At 47.2% G+C, this 20,995-nt stretch overlaps 1 protein-coding gene across 3 annotated transcripts; it reads left to right on the top strand.

Moving 5' to 3' along the window:
- Positions 1–287: 287 nt before the first annotated feature.
- FKBP6 (FKBP prolyl isomerase family member 6 (inactive)) lies at positions 288–20,570 on the top strand. Of its 3 annotated transcripts, XM_064729468.1 has the most exons (8): positions 288–615; positions 1,945–2,034; positions 2,616–2,818; positions 3,936–4,055; positions 5,026–5,220; positions 5,509–5,618; positions 8,884–8,971; positions 20,111–20,566. In XM_064729468.1, the coding sequence occupies exons 1-7, from the start codon at positions 354–356 to the stop codon at positions 8,957–8,959; spliced, it is 1,056 nt and encodes a 351-aa protein (XP_064585538.1). In that variant the 5' UTR covers positions 288–353; the 3' UTR covers positions 8,960–8,971; positions 20,111–20,566. The 3 variants fall into 3 exon arrangements, with proteins under 3 accessions (XP_064585538.1, XP_064585537.1, XP_064585539.1); XM_064729467.1 differs by lacking the exon at positions 8,884–8,971; XM_064729469.1 differs by lacking the exons at positions 1,945–2,034; positions 8,884–8,971 and having other exon boundaries at positions 20,111–20,570.
- Positions 20,571–20,995: the final 425 nt, after the last annotated feature.

Raw genomic sequence — 20,995 nt, 5'->3', positions numbered from 1 at the left:
TTGTTTTCCCTTTGGTTTGGATTTTTGCTTGATTGGGTTGTGGTTTGGGTTTTGGGGTTTTTTTGCTTGGTTTTTTTTCGTATAGTTATTTGGTTGGGTTTTTGATCGTCTGTTTTTGTGGGGGGTCGGGTTTGGGTTTTGAGTTTTGGGTTGATTTGGGGTTTTTGTTCTAACAAAATGCGGAGGGCAGTGCACACCGCGGACTACATCCCCCAGCGTGCACCGCGACGCTCCGTGCCCTTCCGCCTTCCGTTGGTGCTGCGCAGGCGCGTGTCCATTCCCGCGTGGCTCTAAAGCCGCGCGTTGGGCCGGAGCCGCTGCTCGGAGCGTGATTGGCTGGAGGCGCCGCGGCCATGATGGCGGGCGGCGCCGGCCGGGAGGGGCTCGGGGCCGGGGGACGAGACCCGGACCCGGACCCGGACCCGGACCCGGCTTCCGCTCCGGTGTGGGCTCTGGCGCCGACCCCAGCACCGACCCCGGCCTCGACACCCTCTTTATCTCTGGCCTCGGAGTCTCTCCAACCCCTGCAGGACCTGACCGGCGATGGAGGGGTGCGCAAAGAGCAGCTGCGCCCCGGCACCGGGCAGCCCGTGCCCCCATCCGCCTCCGTGGCAGGTAGAGCCGGGTCTGGGGCCTCCGGAGTCTCCTGTGGGCCCTGAGAGCTCTCGTGGGCAGGGCCGGGCACCCCTGTTAGGGATGTCCCAACTCTGTGGCACAAGTTGCCCCATTCCTGCAAATGTTAAAGGCCATGCTGAAGGTACCTGCTCTGCTTGAAGGTGTCCCTGCTCATGGGCAGGAGGTTGGACTGGATGATCTTCAAGGTCCTTTCCAACCCAAACCATTCCACAATTCTTGCAGTCTCTTCAGGGCTGGTGTCCTGGAGTGAGGCTGTCTGTGCTCGGCCTGGCTGCCTGGGGAGGTTCAGGGTGCTCTGCAGTAATGTTGAGCCTGAATTCACTGGTAGTTCAGGCACCAGTAACCATCTCCGGAGCAGCTTTTAAATAGGAATTGTTTCCTTTAGCCTAAGTTCAGCAGGACTAAGAACATGAAAATCCGTGGAAGTGTGGGCTGGAGTGAGGATCTGGTGCTCATCTCTGTCACCTCTGTCTCCACAGAGGTTTGGTCTGTGTGGCTGGACCTGGAGCAGGTGCTGAGGGAAACAGGGCAGAGCCTGTGGGGGAAAATCCCCCAAGGCTGTAATGTTGACATGCTGGTGGGCTGGCAAAAACCACAACAAGGACTTAAAAATGCTGATATTGTACTGTGCCGTGTCTCTGTTTCAGAGACTGTCTCCTCTCCTTATCAGTGTTTTAACACTTGGGATACCCTGTTTAACTTCTTGTGGCTGACACACTAAATGAAAAGGCATCTTGACCTTGAGGAATGAAGGATTTCTAGGGCCCATCTGTGCTCACAGAGAAGTTTGAAGTTGGAAGCAATTCCTGAAGTGCAGGGCCCTGGTGCTGTGTCAAGAGAGCCCATTACAGTGTATTTTCTGAGGCAGAACTGTAGTTACAGATGCAGAGCTTGGGGTAGTGGTACATTTTTCCTCTTGTTCCTCTTTCCAGAGCTCCAGCTTTGGTTAGGGAATTATTTTTAAATATTTCTGCATATAATTGGGGCATTTTAATTTGCTCGGTTGAAGTTTCCAGTTCTTAAAAGTGCGAAATCACATCTCTTAAATAGATCAGGACTGTGAAGCAGCTGCTTTGTCTGGGAATGATGCTAAAACACACAGCAGTTGACTGCTTGGATGTGACCAGGTTTTTGGTGTAAAACAGAAGGGGTTTTGCTGCCTCTGCTGTTCTATAGCAGAACGGAAAAGGAGAAGCAGGATAGCTGGGTGGTTACAACTATTAGTGTGCTCCTGATGTTGCTGTTATGGGATATGAAATCAACCTCTTGCTTTTCCTTTCTACCCACTCCTCGCTTTGGGCTGTACAGTGAGGTACTCTGGGTACCTAGGAAATTGGAATAAGCTCTTCTGTTCAAATGGGAACAGCAAGTATCCGAGGCTGATGAAACTTGGAAAAGGTAGGTTTGAGCCACAAACTTTGTCCTGGGGCTTGGAATTGTATTAAGGCATTTTGGGCTCTGGGGTTGTATTAAAGCATTTCAGTTTAAATGCTGTTTGGTGTCTTTGGGTTGTTTGAAACCTTTAACACTTGTTTATGGAGTCCAAAATCCTCCTGGTTCACGTGGGAGATGGAATCTGGACCTGCTCACCCTCTGCCTGGGAATGGTAGGGAGGTGTTTTCCACCTGCCCTCAGGTAGTTTTAAGTCTCTTGAGAGGAGATGATGTTTTCCAGGCTGGACAGGCCTTTTAGTAGCATGCTGGTGTAGGGAAAGGTGTTCCTGACTGTGGCAGGGCTTGGACTGGATCATCTCTAAAGCCCCTTCCAATTCATCCCACTGTGGATTTGCAATGCCAGGTGCTCAGTCCCACAGCAGCAGTACCCCTGATAATCCTTTCTGGAGCAACCGGCTGTTGTAGTTGCTGAGACAGGAGCTCCCAGGGATTTTTTTTCCATCAGGCTTAAGGAGAAGTCATTGTTTGGTGTGTGAGGGTGTTGGTGTTGGTGAAGCTCACATGTCCCACCCCTCATTGTGACAGACATCACCCTGTGGGGGCTGGAGATCGGGCTGCTGTCCATGACCAAAGGAGAGGCTGCGCTCTTCGTCCTCACTCCGGAATACGCCTATGGCCAGCGGGGCTGTCCTCCCTCCATCCCCCCAAACACCACGGTCCTCTTCAAGGTGGAGGTGTTGGACTTCATAGACTCAGAGGAGTGCGACACCTTCTTTGAGTTGACTTGTGTGAGTTCTTTTAATAAGGCTTGAGACCGAAATCTGGAGGGTGAACCACCATTGTCCTGTCTCACAGTTGCTGTGGCTTGTGTGTTACATGTGTTCACGTGGATGCTGGTGCAAGTATCTAGTCCCTGGGTTCCCAGCTCTGCCCTGATCCACATGCCTGCCTTTTGTGTCCCTCCATGTCTCTCTCTGTTTGCCCTCCCATGCAGAGGGAGAAGGCGGGATCTGCCTTTGTTTGCTCCTCTGTGCTGGAATGGCTCCCATTTATTTTTAGTTTTACCAGAAACCTCATGGTTGCACTAGAGGGCAGCAGCTTCCAGGAATTTCTTCAAGGAACAGTAATGAGCTGACTGTTACAACCCTCTTCAGTCTGCAGTGTCCCAGTGCCCCACCAGCCCCCACCCTTTGCCTCTTGGCTCCTCTCCCAAGTGCTCCCTCTTTCCTTCCTGGTGAGTTACAGTGCTATTGTTAATTCGCCTTTCCATGTCAAGGGCTTTGGGCTGTGGTTGTGGGTCAGTGAGTGGAGGCAGAAGCTAATGGGGGAGCTCCTCCAGCCCCTGCACAGGTAAATTTTCCCCCAAACCAGACTTGTTGTTCTCCCTCCTTGCCTACCCATTTTGTCTGACTGACCCCTCTCTATGAGCTGGTTCCAACTTGCAGACCCAGAAGAAAACCTGTCCCTCCATTTTTATCTTTTTTTAAATGATTATTGGGATTTTTCTTTTGCTGTTTGTCTTTGGGAGTGTCAGGCTGTCCCAGAGATGGCCTGAGAGCAATTATAGCAGTGGAATGTTTTGAGCAGCTTTGTGCCAGTGTCAGCATTTGTGTTAACTCAGCTGTGTGCTGAAGGAGTTGGGCAGGTTTTAAGAACACATTCCTGCTTTTTTTCAGTCCCCCTTTAGGCCTGAGGAGCTTCCTGACTTCTTTAGTGGAATAATCAGCACAAGAACACTGTAATGTTTCAGCCTGGCTGGGGAGATACCACATGGTGGTGGCCTGGCCTTGGTAAGGACCTGGCTTCTGCTCTGTGAATAGGAAGGAGCTGTTCAGGACTGTCCTGTCTGAGTTCTCTGCCTGTTTTCTTTAGTTTGAGCTGAAATTCAGATATTTCTTCACACAGGAACAGCGGGATAGACTTCCTCTGGAAAAGGTGTTGAAAGTGGCAGCCACAGAAAGAGAGTTTGGCAACTACTTCTTCTATAAGCAGTGCTTCAAGATTGCCAAGGACAGATACAAGAGGGTATGGCACCAGGAAAATGTGGGATGTGCTTTGGGAAAGCTTTGGAAGAAGGGATTATTTTAGCTCACCACAACAGGTACAGGCTAGAGATCAAATAACTTTATGGTATTTTTCCAGGCATAGTTTGTTACTTCAGAACAGGGCTTGCACACCTGGTTTTGTGTGAGCAGCAGTGGTAAATTAAAGAATAGTCACAGAATCATTTTGGCTGGAAAAGCTCTCTCAGACCACCAAGTCCAACTGTTTCCCAGAGCTGCCAAGGCCACCGCTAATCCATGTCCACAAGTGCCACATCCACAGGGCTGTTAAGTCCCTCTGGGGATGGGGATTCCACCACTGCCCTGAATAGCCTCTGTGCAAGGGCTGCACAACACTTTCAGTGAGAAATTTTCCCCAGTATCCAACCTGAACCTCCTGTGCTGCAACTTGAGGCTGTTTGTCTTGTCCAGCTACCGGAGGGCAGAGCTTGACCCCTATCTGGCTGCACCTTCTTGTCCAGGAATTGTAGAGAGTGAGAAGGTGATCCCCCCTAATCCTTTTTCCTAGTCTGAGCCTCTCCTGGCAGGGTAAATGCTCAGTTATTCTCAAACTGGAAGGCATCTGCTACTTTTTCAGAGGTAGAGATGATTCAAAGTTGCTTTTGCTTGAATTTTTGAAACTAAAGTAATTTGACTTGCCTTCTTCCCAGATATCCATATTTATCCTGTAAGATATCCATATTAAATCTGAGTTCTGGGTTCTTTTTATTTTATTCTTCTGCTTTCCATGGTAAGTTTCTAAGCCTGTGGTCATATGGTCAGCATGACTAGTCATGCTGAGGATGCCATGCCCTGTATTTGGAGTTTTGATTGTTACTACATTTTAGTGACCTAGGTGACCAGAAATATGGGTGTAGCTGTTGGATGAGATGGATTTCTCACTTTCCATGATGGATTTGTTGTGCACTGGCTGATTTTCCCTCTCTGCTCAGGCACTCTCCATCCTGGGCCGCAGCTCTTCCAGTAAGGCAGAGCAGAGCCAGATCAACGCTTCCAAACTGCTGCTGTTCCTGAATCTCTCACTCACTTACCTGAAACTGGAACGTGCTGACCGAGCTTTGAAATACGGGGAGTTGGCCTTGGAGATGGACCAAGGAAATGCCAAAGCGCTCTTCAGGTGTGGCCAGGTGGGCAAATAAATCATCATGGAACATCCTGGCCTGTCTGTAGAGGGAGCCCAGAATGAGCTGAGGGGAATCTCTGAATTCTGGACTGCTGCAGTAGTCAAGGTGGTTTGTCTGCATCTGCCCTTTTGCAAAGTCTGGCTCTCTGGAAATGTGTCACATGGAGCTTTTCCTGGAGTGTTCCTGAATTACTTTTCTCTGTTGCAGGAAAGTTTGTTTTGGTACGAGGCCTGAAGAAGGGCAGAAGGTCTGTATTTATCTTGTGATGCATCTAACTTCTTTCCATGATAGGCTTGTCTCTACATGAGGGAGTACAGCAAATCCCGGGATTTCCTGGCCAGAGCTCAGTGCATCCAACCCTTCAACCGTGATATCAACAATGAGCTGAAGAAGTTAGCAAGGTGGGAGCCCTCCTTTCTATACCTGGGAAGAGAGAGTGTTTGGACAGGCTGTAATACCCATTCCAAAATATTTAAAATATTCAAAAAAACCCCAAACTATTGGGTTAATAAGTGACTTGGGAAAACGCATGTGGAGAAAACAGCTTGAAACATTTTTCAGGCCCAGAAGCTGCAAGTGAGGAGCTCAAAGCATCCACCCTTTCCATGTATTTCTTTGGTGTATGTGTCCTGACTTGTGAGCAGATCAGGGTGAGAACAGGGATGTGGGGGCTACTAAAATACCTCAAATCCAGTGAAATACAGTTGACTGATGATCCAGCTGGTAATGTTCTCAATAAGTATGATTTTCATTCCCTTTAAGATGTGTTGGTTATTTTCAGCAAGCTGCGTGTACTTCAGTGCACAATACTAATATTCATTGAAAGTGAATTTCTTGCCATCTTGGAGATAATAAATGAACAGCCCTGAAGATGAACTCTCTCTTTCCCCACAGGCTGAGTTCAGGACTATCCTGCTAGTTTTTAGTCATGTCCCCACCCCACCAGAACATGACTAATGCTTGTCTATGCCCTCATGATGCTCTTCCTTTGAAACTGCCAGAAGCATTAGATTTTTCCCAGAAGTGTATGCTGTCTTCCTGGCACTGTGTACTGAGGCAGGAGCAATGCTGTCCTCAGCTCTGGAGCTCACAAAGCAGCCCTTGAATATGAACCCTCTTCTGTATGTCAGTGCCAGGCACTTGCAGAAAGGCAGCAGTAACACCTAAAAAGAGTGGTTGGTGCTGCTGGAAAAGCCAGTCTGGCTGAGTGCCTTTTGCCAGGGAATATGTTGGTGGAGGGCTGTTCTGTCCTGTGTATTCATGTTGTCTTTAAATAGTCTGTCATAACACTGAGTCTGCAAATTTGTTTGTTACTTCCAAAGAACAAAGAGCTTGAAGGTAGTATTAGCTGTTGGTCTGGAAATTTTAAATTAATCTCTTGTATTCATCCTGATCTCCCACTGGGTATGTAGCTACCAAATTGTCCACTGAGATTGGGGAGTTCTAAACTAGATCTGGCTGACTGCTCTTGGAGGCTAGTATATGTATAATGCTAGAAGGTCTGATTCTAGTAGCCTCATGTATTCACTTAGATTTGTTTGAAATATTTTGGTAGATAAAAGGGAAATTTTGCTAATGGTGTTTAGGTGGTGTGACTCGAAAGCAACAAGACATTTCTGCCTTTGTCAGCTCCAGCTCTATAGAGAGCAGCACGTTCAGGTGTGTGTGTCAGAATTGAGTGCATCTTAAACTCTTGTCCTGAAGTTCCTGCTTTGCTGCCTGTTAAAACTGGTGTACTTTTTGCTTTTAACCATGCAATGCTTTGGGTTGGAAGGGGTCCTAAAGCTCATTCCACTGTCATGGGCAAAGACTCTTTTCACCATTCCAGCGTGCTCTAAGCCCTGTCCAACCTGGCCTTTAGCACTTAAGGGATGGGGCAGCCACAGCTTTTCTGCGCAACCTGTGCCAGGGCCTCCCCACTCTCACAGGGAAGAATTTCTTCCCAGTATCCCATCTACCCTTGCCCTCTGGCAGCAGGAAGTCATTCCCTGTTGTCCTTGTCCAAAGTCCATCTCCAGCTCTCCTGGAGCCCCTTTAGGCAAAGGAGGGGATTCTGAGGTCTTTCTGGAGTTCTTTCCATGTAAACACCTTTGCTCTTCCAGCCTGTCTTCAGAGCAGAGGGGCTCCAGCCTTTGGAGCATCTCCATGGCCTCCTCTGGACTTGTTTCAGCAGCTGTATGTGTTTCTGATGCTGGAGGCAGCACTGCAGAAGTCTTTTGCCTGTGACAAAGAGTGGAATTAGTGTGAAGCAGATGAAGCACGTGCTAGTGGGTGTTGTTAATGAGGCCTTACCTCTTACTAGATATGTAAAGTTGCCAGCCTGCCCTTGCCTGAGAACTTGTAGTGTGATCTGACAAATGCTTCAGAAATGGAATATGAATCAAAGTCTTGTTCTTAGTGGCTTTTCACTTCCTTACTGAGTACATTTGTACTTTGTTAAAAGCAATGTTGTGTGGCAATCAGCAAGCTCCCTTTTGCTGTCTAAAACAAAGCTTTGGAATGCATCTGTTTACTGGCTGAAACAGATTCTTGGCAAAATCCCCTCGAGAACAACAGGCAGAATCCAGGATGAGAGGTATGTAGAATGTATCTGGTACCAGCTGTGGTGGATTTGGTACAAATTCTGCTGCTGAATCTAGGAATTCTATTGGAAGGCTTGCCTTGCATCAAAACCAGAATGAATTTAGGTTCTTCCAATATCTGGTATTAATCTGTTCCTCCAAACAAGGGCTCTTGGAGTTCCTGCTGTCATAGGTGTGGGAATGTGCCAGCTACAGGTGGGCATCGTTGGTCAGCAACTTCGGTGTGAGACTTACCAGGAGAGATTTGTTGCACTGGGATTTTGTACCCTCTGAGGTTCCGGGCCCCAAGGGTGCCGAGGGCTGGGGCTGAGAGAACCTGAGCCAGCCTCTCCCTCAGGCTGGTTCTAGTGTGTTGCACAAAACCCTTTGCTTTTGGCCTTATATGGCAGTAGATGCAGGAAAACCGAACTCGTGGGCAGCCACTGATCCCTGGAACAGTGTTCCCAAACTGAGTCAGCCTGCAGCTCAGGGATTCCTTACCGGTGAGGTGAGAGCACAGAGAGCAGAGCATGCTGTGCTTGGAAAAGTTCAAATGGAGCAGGCTGCGAAGCTTTTGCCATCCTGTCACACTGGCAAGGAAGAGAGAGCAGAGGAAGATACATCTGCTTGTCATCCACTTAGTCCAGACACAAATCCCTGCTGTCTCCTTCCCATCCTCTGCCCAGATCATATATCCAATGTAGATATCCTGCTGTATGGTAGTCAGACTACCAGTGTCTCCTGGGTGCTAAAAGAACTTGCATAAGGACTCACAAAAGTATCCCACAGCACACAGGTGGGGTTCCTCTCACTGTCTCTTGTTTCCAGGACTAGTGTAGAGAGCACCTGTCTCACAGGAGGCAAATGATCTAATTAGTCCCGAGCAGAGATCCAAGGTCTGGGGGTGAGACATCACATTTCCAGCTCTCTTTCCTTGACATTGCAGAAAGAAAGGCTTGGAGGAGCTGTGTCTGTGCTGCTGGCACAATTTTCCATTATGTTAATTTATTTATATCCAGAAAATAACATTATTTTGAGGTTGTGACACTGAGGGTGGCACAGACAGTCTCCAGGCCCTGACGCCATCCTGTGCTCTACTTTGCAGATACTACAAGGAGTATATGAAAGTGGAGAAAGAAATGTGCTGCCAGATGTTTGACCCTCTCAATTCTTATGGCTGAGAAGAAATCAAGGTAACCAGGTTTTGAAAAGGGCTGAACTTTCCCAAAACATGTCATGCCTGTAGTGTTCTCAGGTGGGGAACTTGCTTCTCTTCTGCGGGATAGGCTTTTGGAGGCAAAATGGAAAGTGGTAGGAGTGTGTGGAGAGGAAGGGCAGGATGGTGGGGTGGAATACTGCTACATCATCACCTTGAAGAATCTTTCTTGTGAGGCAAAGCATGTGTGGGACAGGGACATGGAACTGGCGGCAGTTGAGTAAGTTTGGTTTGTTGTTTCCTGTGCTGCTCATCCCAGCTATTCCTGGTCAGAGCCAGGGGCTGAAATAGCTCTGTAGTCTTGTTTCTCTGCCAGTCAAAAGAAAAGGAAAAAAAAGAAAAGTTCCTGTCAAACTTAAAAATTGGATTTCCTCCTCCTTTCCAGCACTTCTGTCTGGAGCTGTCGGAATGCCTTACTTCAGAAAAATCTAAATATTTTATTTCTGGGGTTTTTTTAAAGTATTAAAAGAGGTCTGTTTGGATAGAAAACTTCAAGTAAATGTTTTGGAGTCTTTAAAGCCTTAAATCTTCTAGAAAAATTGACAGGTTTATAAATGCAAAAAGGCTCTTTGATCCATCTTTTTTTCCTTGAAATCTTCGGGGGGAGGTGCAAGCAGGAGCAGAAATCTTTTCTGGTCTCTTGCTTTGGGGAAACCCTAGGGAGAGAATTCTGGAAAATGACAAAATCCTTCTGTCGTGAACCATCCCCAGCTCAGGGCCATCAGTTTGCTGCTGTTGTCTCTCCTGCAATATAGACAGTACCTCTTCGCTAGCAGAAAATGAATATTGGCAGCCTTTCCAACAGCTCTGGTGTTTTAAAGTTGTCTCTTTGTGCTTGTGAGGAAGCTAAGGCAGTGTTTGAGGAAGAGGTTGGATTGAATGCTCCTTCCTAAAGGAACGCAACCTTCTCCTGACTGGACATGATTCCTTATCTCTCTGGACATCTGGACATCATCTGGACATCTCCTTGCCTTTACTCTTCCGCTGCTCCTTGCTCTGGTCCAGGCTGGGCATGTGATCTCAGAGCACAAGTCATCCTGCCCTGGGTTTGGGATGAGACTTTAGTAAGTGTGTTAGCAGATGCCTGTCCCCAGGAGAGGAGTTCTGAAAGGGGATGTAAGACTGATGGTGTCTTGTGCAGAAAGTCTGTGGCTCTAGAGTTGGCAAAAGGCCCTGATTTTCCACTTGCTGCGTTTCAGGAAGTTGCAGTTTGGAAGCACATAGGATCTATCTTGGGTCTCATCCGTGGTGGTGTTTGACCTGGGAAGCTCTTGTGGGGATCTGGGATCACCTGGGCCTGGTTTGTGGTGGGAGTCAGGATGATTGTGGTGATCTGCTGGGGCACCAGACAGGTCTTCCCCAGGAAGGTTGTGTGGCTTCTTGTTTCCCACAGAGCATCTTGTGAAGATGCTGATTTCCACACATCTGGTGTAAGTAAAACCAGTGATTTTGGTTAGAGGAGACTGAGAAGGGCGAAAATTCTGTCCTGTAGGCAAGCTTAAGTGCTGGACTGAACTGCTTATCAGCCAATTTATCCACTGACTTCTGTGTGTGGAGTTCTCCCACCTTACACAGCTGATGGGTAGCTGTCAGTCAAGAATATTTCCAGGCTTCCTTGAAGTTGATTTTTGTTGCAGTATTAAAAGGAAGCTAAGTCTCCCAGATGAACACATGTCACTGAGACCCAAACAAAAATCTACTGTTCATTCATGGGAAAAGAAGTCCTTTGCTGGAGGAAGTTCCTGCAGGGCCATGTGCAAGCTGAAGGTTGTGCTGCTGCGTTAAAACATCATTATACATTCAGAGAGGAGTAAAGCAGTTCCAGCAGGAGCTCCTCCTCCCTGTCAAAGACACTGGGAATTGGTCAGAATTGAGGCAGAACATTCTTTAGTGTTTTCCAACAGCTTTGTACCAGTTAAGTTTAGAGTACAGGCTGTACTGGGGCGGTTTGGCAGGGCAGCTTAATCCATTCTCTTAGCATTCCCAGCCCATCTCCTCACTCAGTGTCTGTCTGCAGTCCATGGTTAATGGACCAGTGGAATCACAAAAGTTATAGAAAAGCTCCCTATGTACCAGCTGACAGGTGCTTGTGGAGCACTGAGCTGACCCGTGGTCCAGCACCTGAATGGCTCAGTTGTAGTATCTCTTCCCTCCTGAACATTGCTGCATCCATCCCTTGCTTCACAGCTCTTTCCAAGCTGAGACTGCTATGCCTTTGCTGAACCCTGCTGTGTTCCAGGAACAAAGTTCATTTCTCTGTAGTAAATAATCCAGGGCTGTTTTGTATAATTACACTTAAACCCAGTTTTATGCACCTGAGCATCTTCCTTCTGCCTGATATTTTTGCAACAGATTTTGTAATGATAGGACAGAGGAGAATGACTTTAAGCTTTAAGGACTTCAAGAGGGAAGATTCAAATTTGAAATAGGGAGGAAATTCTTTCCTGTGAGGTTGGTGAGAGCCTGGCACAGGTTGCTCAGAGAAACTGGAGCTGCGCCATCTCTGGAAGTGTTCAAGGCCAGGCTGGATGTGGCTCTGAGTACCCTGGTCTAGTGGAAAATGCCTCTGTCCATGGCAGCGAGTGAAACCAATGGGTTTTAAGGTCCTTTCCAACCCAGACTATTCCATGATTTCTGTATCCCCTGGCTGCTGTAGAGCCCAGATCTTCCATTTGCCACAAGCATCTTGCTCAGAACACGTTTCCTACCTTTTCAATGGAATTTTGGGTCAAAATAGATCTCCCTTTGGCAAAATGCAAGGCTGCTTGTGGTGCTTCTTGGGGGAATTGGGAAGTACTCAGAGGGAAACAAAGACACAAACTCCTTTTTAAATCCATCCTGCTGCACTTCCTTCTAAATCTCTTGGGTCTCAAGCTGGGCCCTGGAAGTCTCCGTTCACTTTTTGTGATGCAGGTATGTAGAGCCCAGTTTCCTGGGATGTGCAGAGCTTGAAGTCCTCCTTGCTGTTCCCTAAACTGCAGAATGGTGGGCTGAGGCCTCTGGCTTTTTGGAGCTTTTTGTTATGTTTTGATTGAAGGACCTATCTGAAAAAAAAAAAAAAAAAAAAGAACTTTTCTGTTGTTGTGTTGCTGTGGACTCTCTCTCATAAGAGAACTAAATCATGAGGACTGGGAAACTCTTCCCTAAGAATGTCTGGATTCTAGTAGAGGGTCCTTGGTGATAGTTCTGTCCCAGGAGGATGAGTCTCTGTGCTCTTATTTTTGGTTATAGGTGAGCCAGAATTGAAAGCTTGTATGTATCTCAGCTCCCTACGCAGGAGAAGTGGTCCCAGGAGTTGGGAATACACAGGGAGATGTTCCAGTGAAAACAAACAAGACTGAAATTGTGACAGGAAACAGTAACTTTGAGGTCAAACTGGTGATTACCATGAATAGCAAGTTCTATTAATTCTGGAGGCATTAATGGGTGAGAATTGGCTGCAGAACTGAGGCTTTGTCACCAGGTAGAAGTGGCTATAATTGGGCTTAAAATTAGCAGCAGTTGCCAGTTGAACTGACCTACTAAGCTGCAGGAGACTTGCAAATAAACTGAGAAGTCTGTGTATAACACAATCAAACTCCTGCCTTGGGAAAGCTCCAGACTTGGAGCAAGTTGCTGTTTATTCCTTTCCCTCCTGCTCTCTCTTATTCCTGAGCAGAGCTGAAATGTACCTCCTGCTGATTTTGTCCCTCCCCACTGCGGCTGAACAGCAGAGAACCAGCGATCCACTGCTCCTTTAGAATATGCAAATTCCTGTCCCACTGAGGTGTTCTGTGCTGCAGAGGAAATTGTTAAGTCTCTGCTTTCTGCTGAGCCTTGCCAGGTGAGGGGGAAGGCTTGAAGGAAGACTTAATTAAGCATTCTCCTTGTTAAGCAAAGGAAGAAGAAAGGCTTTAATGAGGTTGTTGAGTTCTGTTTTCTTTCCAGCTCTCTTCTAGCATCTTGCACTTTTTTCTGAGGATTTCTGCAGTTCCTGCCTGCAGTAGTACCTGTGATACCTCTCTGGAAGGATCTTGGGCTCTGATCTCTTCTGGAAACTGAAGAAATTACTGTCGTGCCTGGTTTTAGGGATCCCTGTAGGGGACACACTGGGTGTGGGTCTGGATGCACCTGGGCTGGCTTTGCCTTGACTGAGAGCACTGGCCAGGACTTAGAAGCCACAAGATGATGTGAAATGGAAAGGACAGAGACCTGTGCAATATCCCAGTGTCCCACTGTGCCTGTCCTTCAAGGCTGTGGTGAAGTATTAGTCCCCAGCCTTATCCAAAGATGGGCCCTCCGCTGTTCTCTCTGATTTAGGAAGTGCCTAAAGCCTGTAATTTCCTTTTGTGCTCAAACACAAGGCTCCCAGGTGGGGTAGGAGCAGATTCCTGGCTACAGTGCTGAAAGGAAAACTTTGCTGGCAGGAGATTGGGGCCAGATGGGGTTGGGCTCTGCTCTCAGGTGGTGAGTGACAGGACATGCGGAAACAGGCTCAAGTTGTACCAGATTTAGATTGGATATTTGGGGAAATTTCCTGGAAAGGGTTGTAAAGCATTGGAATAGACTGCCCAGAGCAGTAGTGGAGTCACCTTTCCTGTAAGTGTTCCAAAAATGCATGGATGTGGAACTTCAGGACAAGGTTTAGTGGTGAACCTGGTGGTGCTGGATTGATGGTTGGACTTGATCTTAGAGGGTTTATCCAACCTTCTGTGATTCTGTTCTCCTCCAGCTCCTGCCTGTTAAAGGTCACCTGGCACTAGTCCTGGGAAGACCACGCTGAGATCCCAGGGGATATCCCTGTGTGAGGTTTTACTTCTCAGAGCCTTTGCCAGCAGATCTAATATAAAATATTGTGGTGTTACAAATCAGTAGAACATGAAAAAGCTGCTGGGCTCTTTCCATTCCCTGAAAACAGCTGGTTTATCATGCAGGTAGAGTTTAAACAGACTTGGCTATGTCTAAGATGGGAATTTCTTTATGAAGTTTTAGCTTTGCAGAGCACTCAGGGTTACTATCCCTCACTTCCCGCAGCAAGGAGGCACATGATTATCCTAAGTTTTTCCCTGACTTATAATTTTTCAGGCCTCCTTTCTCTCCTCGACTTGCTCTGTTTGAGCACCAGTCCTGCTGCTTTAGAGGCTCCAGACTTTTCCTTTGAACTAACAGAAGAGATGTCTTTTTCCTTTTTTTCTTAGTCTTTAATCCAGGGATTTTTAATGGTCATGGATGCTTATTACTGCCCTGATGCCCTCCAGGTGAAGTGCTCTCCTGGGTATGAGAGGGTGTTGGTGCTAGTCTGAGTCCTGAGACCTGCCAGCTCTCTGCTTTAGTGAGCAATGAAACACCAACAAACTTGAGCAGAGTTTTAAATGCTCTAATTGAGCATTGCAGTAGCTGTGATGATACAGGAGCAGCTGAGGTTAATGTGATGAGTGCTGAGGGCCCTCATAAGTGTTCATTGTGGTTTTGAGAAACACTCATCTACTTGTGAGCTCCTGAGCCTTGTTCACCCTTGTTCACTTGTGCATGGAATCACTGAATCACAGAGTTAAGGTTGGAAAAGCCCTCTAAGATCACAGAGTCCACCTGTTCCCCCAGCACTGCCAAGGCCACCACTAACCCATGTCCCCAAGTGTCACATCCACACATCTCTTAAACCCCTCCAGGGATGGACACTTTACTGGCCTTTGCAGTTTGGTCAGTGCCTCACCAGCTGTCTTGTGAAAAAAATTTCAAGAATATCCAAACTAAACCTCCCCTGGCACAGCTTGAGGCTCTTCCCTCTTGTTCTGTCCCTTGTTCCTTAGGGGCAGAGCCCAACCCCCACCTGGCTGCCCCCTTCTTTCAGGCAGCTGTGTCGAGCCAGAAGGGCCCCCCTGAGCCTCCTTTTCTCCAGGCTGAGCCCCTTCCCAGCTCCTTCAGCTGCTCCATATTGGAGTGTCTTTTTCATCATCAGCAGCACAGAGCAGCTGATGGAATTGGGGGCCGCATCCCTGCTGGAACAGCATCTGAGCACTAGCAGGTGTGTCTGACACAGTGGCAGAGCACTTTGCAAGCAGGTGATGGTTTTGGCTGTGAGCACCAGAAGTCCCCCCAAGGGCTCCATATTTAGGGAATGCGCTTTTTGAAAGTCTTTTTGCCTCAGATACAGGGAGTGTCTTGGCATTATTGAGAGTTGGTTTGCAGAGCTCAAGAGTTACTTCCAGTAAGGATAGACATGACCTTAATGTGCCTCTTGTGCAGCCCACCCTGCTTTATCAGGGGCTGTTGATTCCATAGAATGCTGAACATTTATTGTCGTAGAGGTTATCTGAGCACTTGAAGGACTGGGAGCTGCTCTGAGGATCAGTTTCAGCCCCTACTTGCTGGATGAAGTCCTTCCTGAGTCACAAGTGTGTGTTGATGAGTTCATCACTTCTTTCACCTTCCCATAATCGTTCCTCTTACGGGACCTCTTGCTCTCTGAACAAGAACTTTTGTTGCTTTGGCTGGGTGCTGTTTTAAGGGTTTGTTTTTTTTTTAAAGGTATGCTTGGGAAAGAGCTCTGCTTTATGTTCTTCCTTTTTGCTTTATGTATTCTTGTCTTATCCCAGATCTAAGCAGGCTTCACAGCTCTTCTTCCATCACTTTAGGTTCAGGATGGTAGTGCATGTCATCAGCATTCAGGGCCTTTGGAGTCAGGACTTGTTACAGATCTCTGGAGAATTCTTCCTGCCACAGAGTGTCTCTCTAGCATACATGCAGCTCTTGGAACTCACTGTGGATCTTTTGCAGAGGTGAGAATCTTTGAAAATTGACATGGAAAAAAAGTCCAGAGGAAAAAATGTGTGTAAGTGCAGATCTTGAGATGGCAGTTGACGCTTATGTGGTTTGGCTTTAGAAAAGAGGAGCAGCATATCTGTTCCTGCCACTTTCTTCTGTGGATTTGGGCATCTGTGATAGGACTCTGACTTTAGATGTGGGAAGGGTGGGTGTCTGTGCTTGTGTGCTGCCATGCTCTGGGACTATATCCACAGCCACCTCCACCATTGGAGTAGCTGCTTGAAGCCCTCACAGCTGGACATCCCTAAAGAGCACTTACAGACAAAAGAGGAGAGCATGGCTGACTGCAGAGCCACTTCCACAGAGAGCATATCAATGGTCCCTAATTAGGGAATTTTCTCCCTGAGGCATGTCACCTGCTCAGAGAAAGCTCCCTAGGATGGCAATGCCTCATGCCCAGATAAATCGAGACAGGCTGGTGTTGTAAATAGCTGTTCCTCTCCTGGTGTCAGGGTGGATTGCCCAGCACCTAATGTTATCAGCTGCTGAGAGCACGCTGGTGCTGCTGGAATTTCATCTTAGCGCTCTAGAGCACTGCAGCATTAGGAACCTCTCATGGAGTCCATGAGATTGTTCCCTCCTGGTTGCAGTGGTTTTTCTCCCGAGTGTCAGTGCCTGTGGGACTGGTCAGGCTCTGAGTGAAGAGCACTTCTCAGGCAGTTGCTGTTCATGGTTTTGGCTCTTTGCTGATGTGTGCACATAACATCTGCTTTCCCAGCCAAGCTCATGTGGAGCTGCAGTGTTAGGATGTGCTTTATCCTTCTGGCTACTGAGTCACAACTTCCCTTCCTTTATTCTCCGTGCTCAGTTGTGAATCCCATTTAGATCTGAACAGAAGCACTGAAGAGGAGATGTTCTGTTTCCCCTACGAGGGGAGGCTGCATTTCTGTGAATGTCGTTTGTGGTCACTTTTCTGAGATGCGAAAGCTTTCCAGACTGCCACCACCAACCCGATTTCTTGGATACTTGCCTTGAGGAGCATTCTTCTCACTGAGGGTTATCCCAGTGCAGCACTCTGGGAGCTACTGCCTCAAGGCATGGGGGCTGTGAGGGCTGAACTGGCAGAAACCATGGTTAAGTGCACAAAGTTCTGAGTTTTCCAGTTTCCTCGCGTTTTGAGAGGAACTTTATCTGCTGTGTTTGGTGCCTCCCTGCAGCCTTTCTAGAGATGGAGGCAGAAGAGGGGGAGCTGGGGAAGATGCACCTGCAGTTTTTTATGCAGAAAAGCAGCTTAAAAAATTGTAAAGCCTTACTTAAGCATTAACTGTTAATTGTGGTTTTAATGCAGAGTAAAGGTGATATAATTATGATTATAAATGACCCGTGACCTGGTGTGTTACTCCCTATGAATTGATGATCAGCTTTGTAGTTCCAAAGGATGAGTTAAAATAGCTGAGACCAACAGGCTTGTGTGTGACCTTTGAAATTTGAATGTGCCTTGCTGAATTTCATGGCTGAGTTGCTGCCAACCTGCTGTAGTGAAGGAAAAAAACCTTGGAGCAGGGCTCTGGTTGGAGTGTGCTGTTCTCCTCCATGCAGGAGCAGCACTGGTATTGAACCTTATCCAGCTGCTCTGTCTGCAGGGTCCTGTGATTCCCCTCTACTTCTCTTCTGATTGTGGAGCCATTTGGTGGAAGTGAAAGAGATAAACTGATCAAACACTCCCTGAAATGGCTTTAGGATTTCAGTTTGAATATTTTTTTTAATTAGCTGCATGTAAAGACTTAATTACTTCAAATAGCAGCTGTGAAACCAGAAACCTCTTGGTCTGATCCTTTTTTTTCCTGTACAAGAAGCTTCAGTTAGCTGTAGGCTCGTTCCAAATTAGACACCCCCACCCCAGCTAAATGCTGGTGGGAACACCAAGTGATCAGCTTTGAAGTATTCCTGTTGGGAACATGTGGAGGAACTGCTGTGTGGGGTTGGGATTAGACTGACAAGGAGCAGAGTGGAGGTCAGTTGTATTTTAGGAGGAGCAAGGGTGCTTTAGTTGAACAATACAGAGAACACTGTAGCACATCCAAGAATAAGGATTCCTTTCTCCCACTTGAAGCCTTTCTTTCCTTCTTCTGGTTGAAAGAACTTTCTGCCGTGAACTGGAGAAATTATTTATGTTTTTCTCCCTCTAATTCATTTTCAATGAGAAGATCAGCTGAAGTGTCCTTTATGGGCTTCCTTTCCCTCTTTTCCTGGAAAGTGCTGCCAGCCTGGACTGACAACTGATATCTTTGTGTGTCAGGAACCTCGTGTACCCCCAAAGTTTTGGAAGGTTTGGCAGTACAAGGGGGCCTATTAAACGAGGTTGTAGCATGGGATTTGGTGAGTGCACTAACTTCCTGTTTGTGGTAGACTGGAAGTCTCATTCCTGTGTTTCTGACAGTATTAAAAATTCCTCAACTCATTTATGCTTTTATTATCCTTAACTTTAAATTTGGGACAACCCTTGTAGGAGGCACATTGTGCTGACTCAGGCCCAGTTTTCTGGCAGGGTGGCCCTTGGTCATAGGTTCTGTGTGGCTCTGAGCCCATGGACTGATGATCCCACTGCTCCAGGGTCATCAGAGGGAGATGAGTCATTAGGGGTGGGCTGGAAAGTCTTGATTTTCCTCAAAGCCCCAGTTATCCTGTGATCCTGTGGTGCCTTTCAAGGATGTATAATGAATGAGGTGTGGATTTTGAGCGTCATGTGATGCTTCATCTTCTCCTCTTTTAGTCTGTAAAGAATGTAAAGAAGCTATTTCCCTCACAGTTCTTGTTTTTTTTTTTTTGTTTTTTTTTTGTTTGTTTGTTTGTTTGTTTTTTGTTTTGTTTTTTTGTTTTTGGTTTTTTTTTGCCTCCTGGTTAGCAGCCTGTAACTCAATATCCTCTAAGGAACAGGCTTTCCTATTTTGCTACCAGTAATTTGATTTACGTGTGCTGGAATGGCCACTGCAGCTGAGCTGGCTGGGTCAGCTGTGGTGGCATGCAGATGCTGGAAGAGTATAAAAATGGGTTTGGGCTCCTGGTGTTCCTGAGCTGTGAGCAGGTCATGCACCTTTTGGGTGGTGTCTTTTGATACTCAGAGCTGCTGTAGGAGGCAGATATTGGGTTGTTCTGGGGAAAGGTTTCTAAGGATTTTCTTTGGTTTTCATTTATTCTGTTTTTCCTTCTGCTGGTAATCCTGTGGATGGGAGTGGGACAAGGCTTATGTTCCAACAGTATTTTGGTGTCTTTTGTGCTCACAAATTGGGGAAATACTTCCAGTAGGAGTTTTTCTGTGTTGGTATTTGAGAGGAGCCACTTGCAGCTACATCAAGGAGAGCAGGATATGACCTGTGGCACCAGACACAGGGGAAGGTGCTGATTCTGTCTGAGGACCAGGGAGAGGAAGGTGCTGCTTCTGTAGGAGCAGAGGGAAAGCCCACCTGGGAGAGGCACTGGAGGAGCAGGTGAGCTTTTGGCAACAAGGTCAGTGAAGACATTAGAAGGTGAGGTAGGTGAGCCAAGTCCTGATCAGTAACCAGAGGCTCCCCTTTCAAATTTAGAGCTGAGGAGGGAGGAATCACCACTTAAAAACAGTCCTGGTTCTTACCCAGACCAAGCTGATGCTGCACCAAGATGTGAATTTCCTTCTGGTTACCCTAAAGAAGGGGGAGATACGGGTGGAGGCTGAGATGAAGTAAAGAGGTTTTGCTGGATGTGGAAATTGTCATTTCCCTTGCCAGGGCTTCAAGACTGTTAAGGACCCAACTTGCAAGTGATGGGGTGAGGTAAACAATTGCCCAAAGTGCTGGGGGTGCTCCGTGATCCATTGCTGGGATGCAGCCAGATGGCCAAGCCTTCCAGTGTTCCTGTCCTGCAACAGGAAGGGGCTGGGGGCAGGGAAATATGGGGAAAAACAATAGAAATCTGGGTTGAGGAGAAATTCCTGTGTGTCATACAAGATTCACCTTTCTCCCAAAGGCAGAGTAAGTATCCAGGCTTCAGTTTCCCAGCACCAGGAAAAGTCTAAGTGACGGGAAGCATGGATGACCCTGCATAGGAAGGGAGGTGGCCCAAGGAGTGCTTTGGGGCTTTGCCTGAGGGCCTGGATTGTTTTTAGTTCTTGTCACTTAATACTCTGTGTTCTCCAAGTCTTTCATGAGGAAGTTGAATGGATTTAAGGGGATTTTACTGTGTTTGTTCCATTTGTGCTAATCTGTGGAATTCTAGGTGTTTCTTTCAGGGTCACTGGAGGTGTGTGCTGGTAACCATGGATCATTGAGAGCTGACATTCAATAAACTGTGCAGGTGACGCTGGAGAAACACTGACTGTGATACTTTGTCATCCTAGGACTGTTGCAGCTGTCCGCCTTTTGGCACATGGAGATCTCAGCATCACATACAAGATTTGGGAAAAGGGGCAGGAGCACTGCATTACTTCAAGAGACTGAAGTGAAGGTTCAGTGTTTATACACAACCTGATTTTCCTGAAGTTTGGTTTGTTTGCTGTGTTTTGAGGCAGTTTCCAGAATAATTAAATCCGTGCTGTTGGAGAGAGGAATGGGTCTGTGTAAATTCCTTCTCTTCTCCCATGCACACTGTTTGAAGAAAACTCTTTCCTGATGTCCTGCCTCTTGCAGATAGATGCCAGGCTGCTTTCAGGAAATTTGTAAGGGGGAGGAGGATGCCATGAAGTTTTCTGTTTACACAGGTTGTTCGTAAAAAAAATGTTTGATATTTTTGTTCTGAGGAAATAAACCAACCTGGACATTAAAGCTGGCAGGACTTGTGCCAATGTATTGCACAAATAAAAGTGATTGCAAGAGTGATTGATGCCTGAAAGGAGCTGGAATTTGGAATGGGGTCTGTAGAGCTGGCTCCCTTCATGGGTGACTGGTTGTTGTACTCTTTGTTTTGGCTGAACGTTCCTGTGAATGTTGATGCTAGATCTAAAATTGCTGAATAATACCAGCTTTGGAGCAAACTCCAGAAGCAAACTCCAAACTCCATGTGCACTCATGGGGCTGTGGCTGGGATTGAATAAATCCAGAGAGTCAGAGATGCTCTGAGAGCTGGAGCCCCTCTGCTCTGGAGCCAGGCTGGGAGACCTGGGGATGTTCACCTGGAGAAGGCTCCAGGAAGACTTTAGAGCCCATTCCTCTGTGTAAAGAGGCTCCAAGAGAGCTGGACAAGGACTTTGGACAAGTGGCTGGAGTAACAAGACAAGGGGCAATGG

The sequence above is a fragment of the Zonotrichia leucophrys genome, chromosome 19 (genome assembly GCF_028769735.1).
Source record: "Zonotrichia leucophrys gambelii isolate GWCS_2022_RI chromosome 19, RI_Zleu_2.0, whole genome shotgun sequence".
Taxonomy (NCBI): Eukaryota; Metazoa; Chordata; class Aves; order Passeriformes; family Passerellidae; genus Zonotrichia; species Zonotrichia leucophrys.
Note: the sequence above shows the minus strand (reverse complement) of the source record. Positions and strands in the feature narration are given on the sequence as shown.

Bases quoted from the DNA above. Each gene is read 5' to 3' on its own strand.
- FKBP6 (XM_064729467.1), top strand. From the start codon at position 354: ATGATGGCGGGCGGCGCCGGCCGGGAGGGGCTCGGGGCCGGGGGACGA. The intron at 616-1,944 runs GTAGAGCCGGGT...TGGGCTGTACAG, and splicing joins CCCATCCGCCTCCGTGGCAG to TGAGGTACTCTGGGTACCTA. The intron at 2,819-3,935 runs GTGAGTTCTTTT...TTCTTCACACAG, and splicing joins CCTTCTTTGAGTTGACTTGT to GAACAGCGGGATAGACTTCC.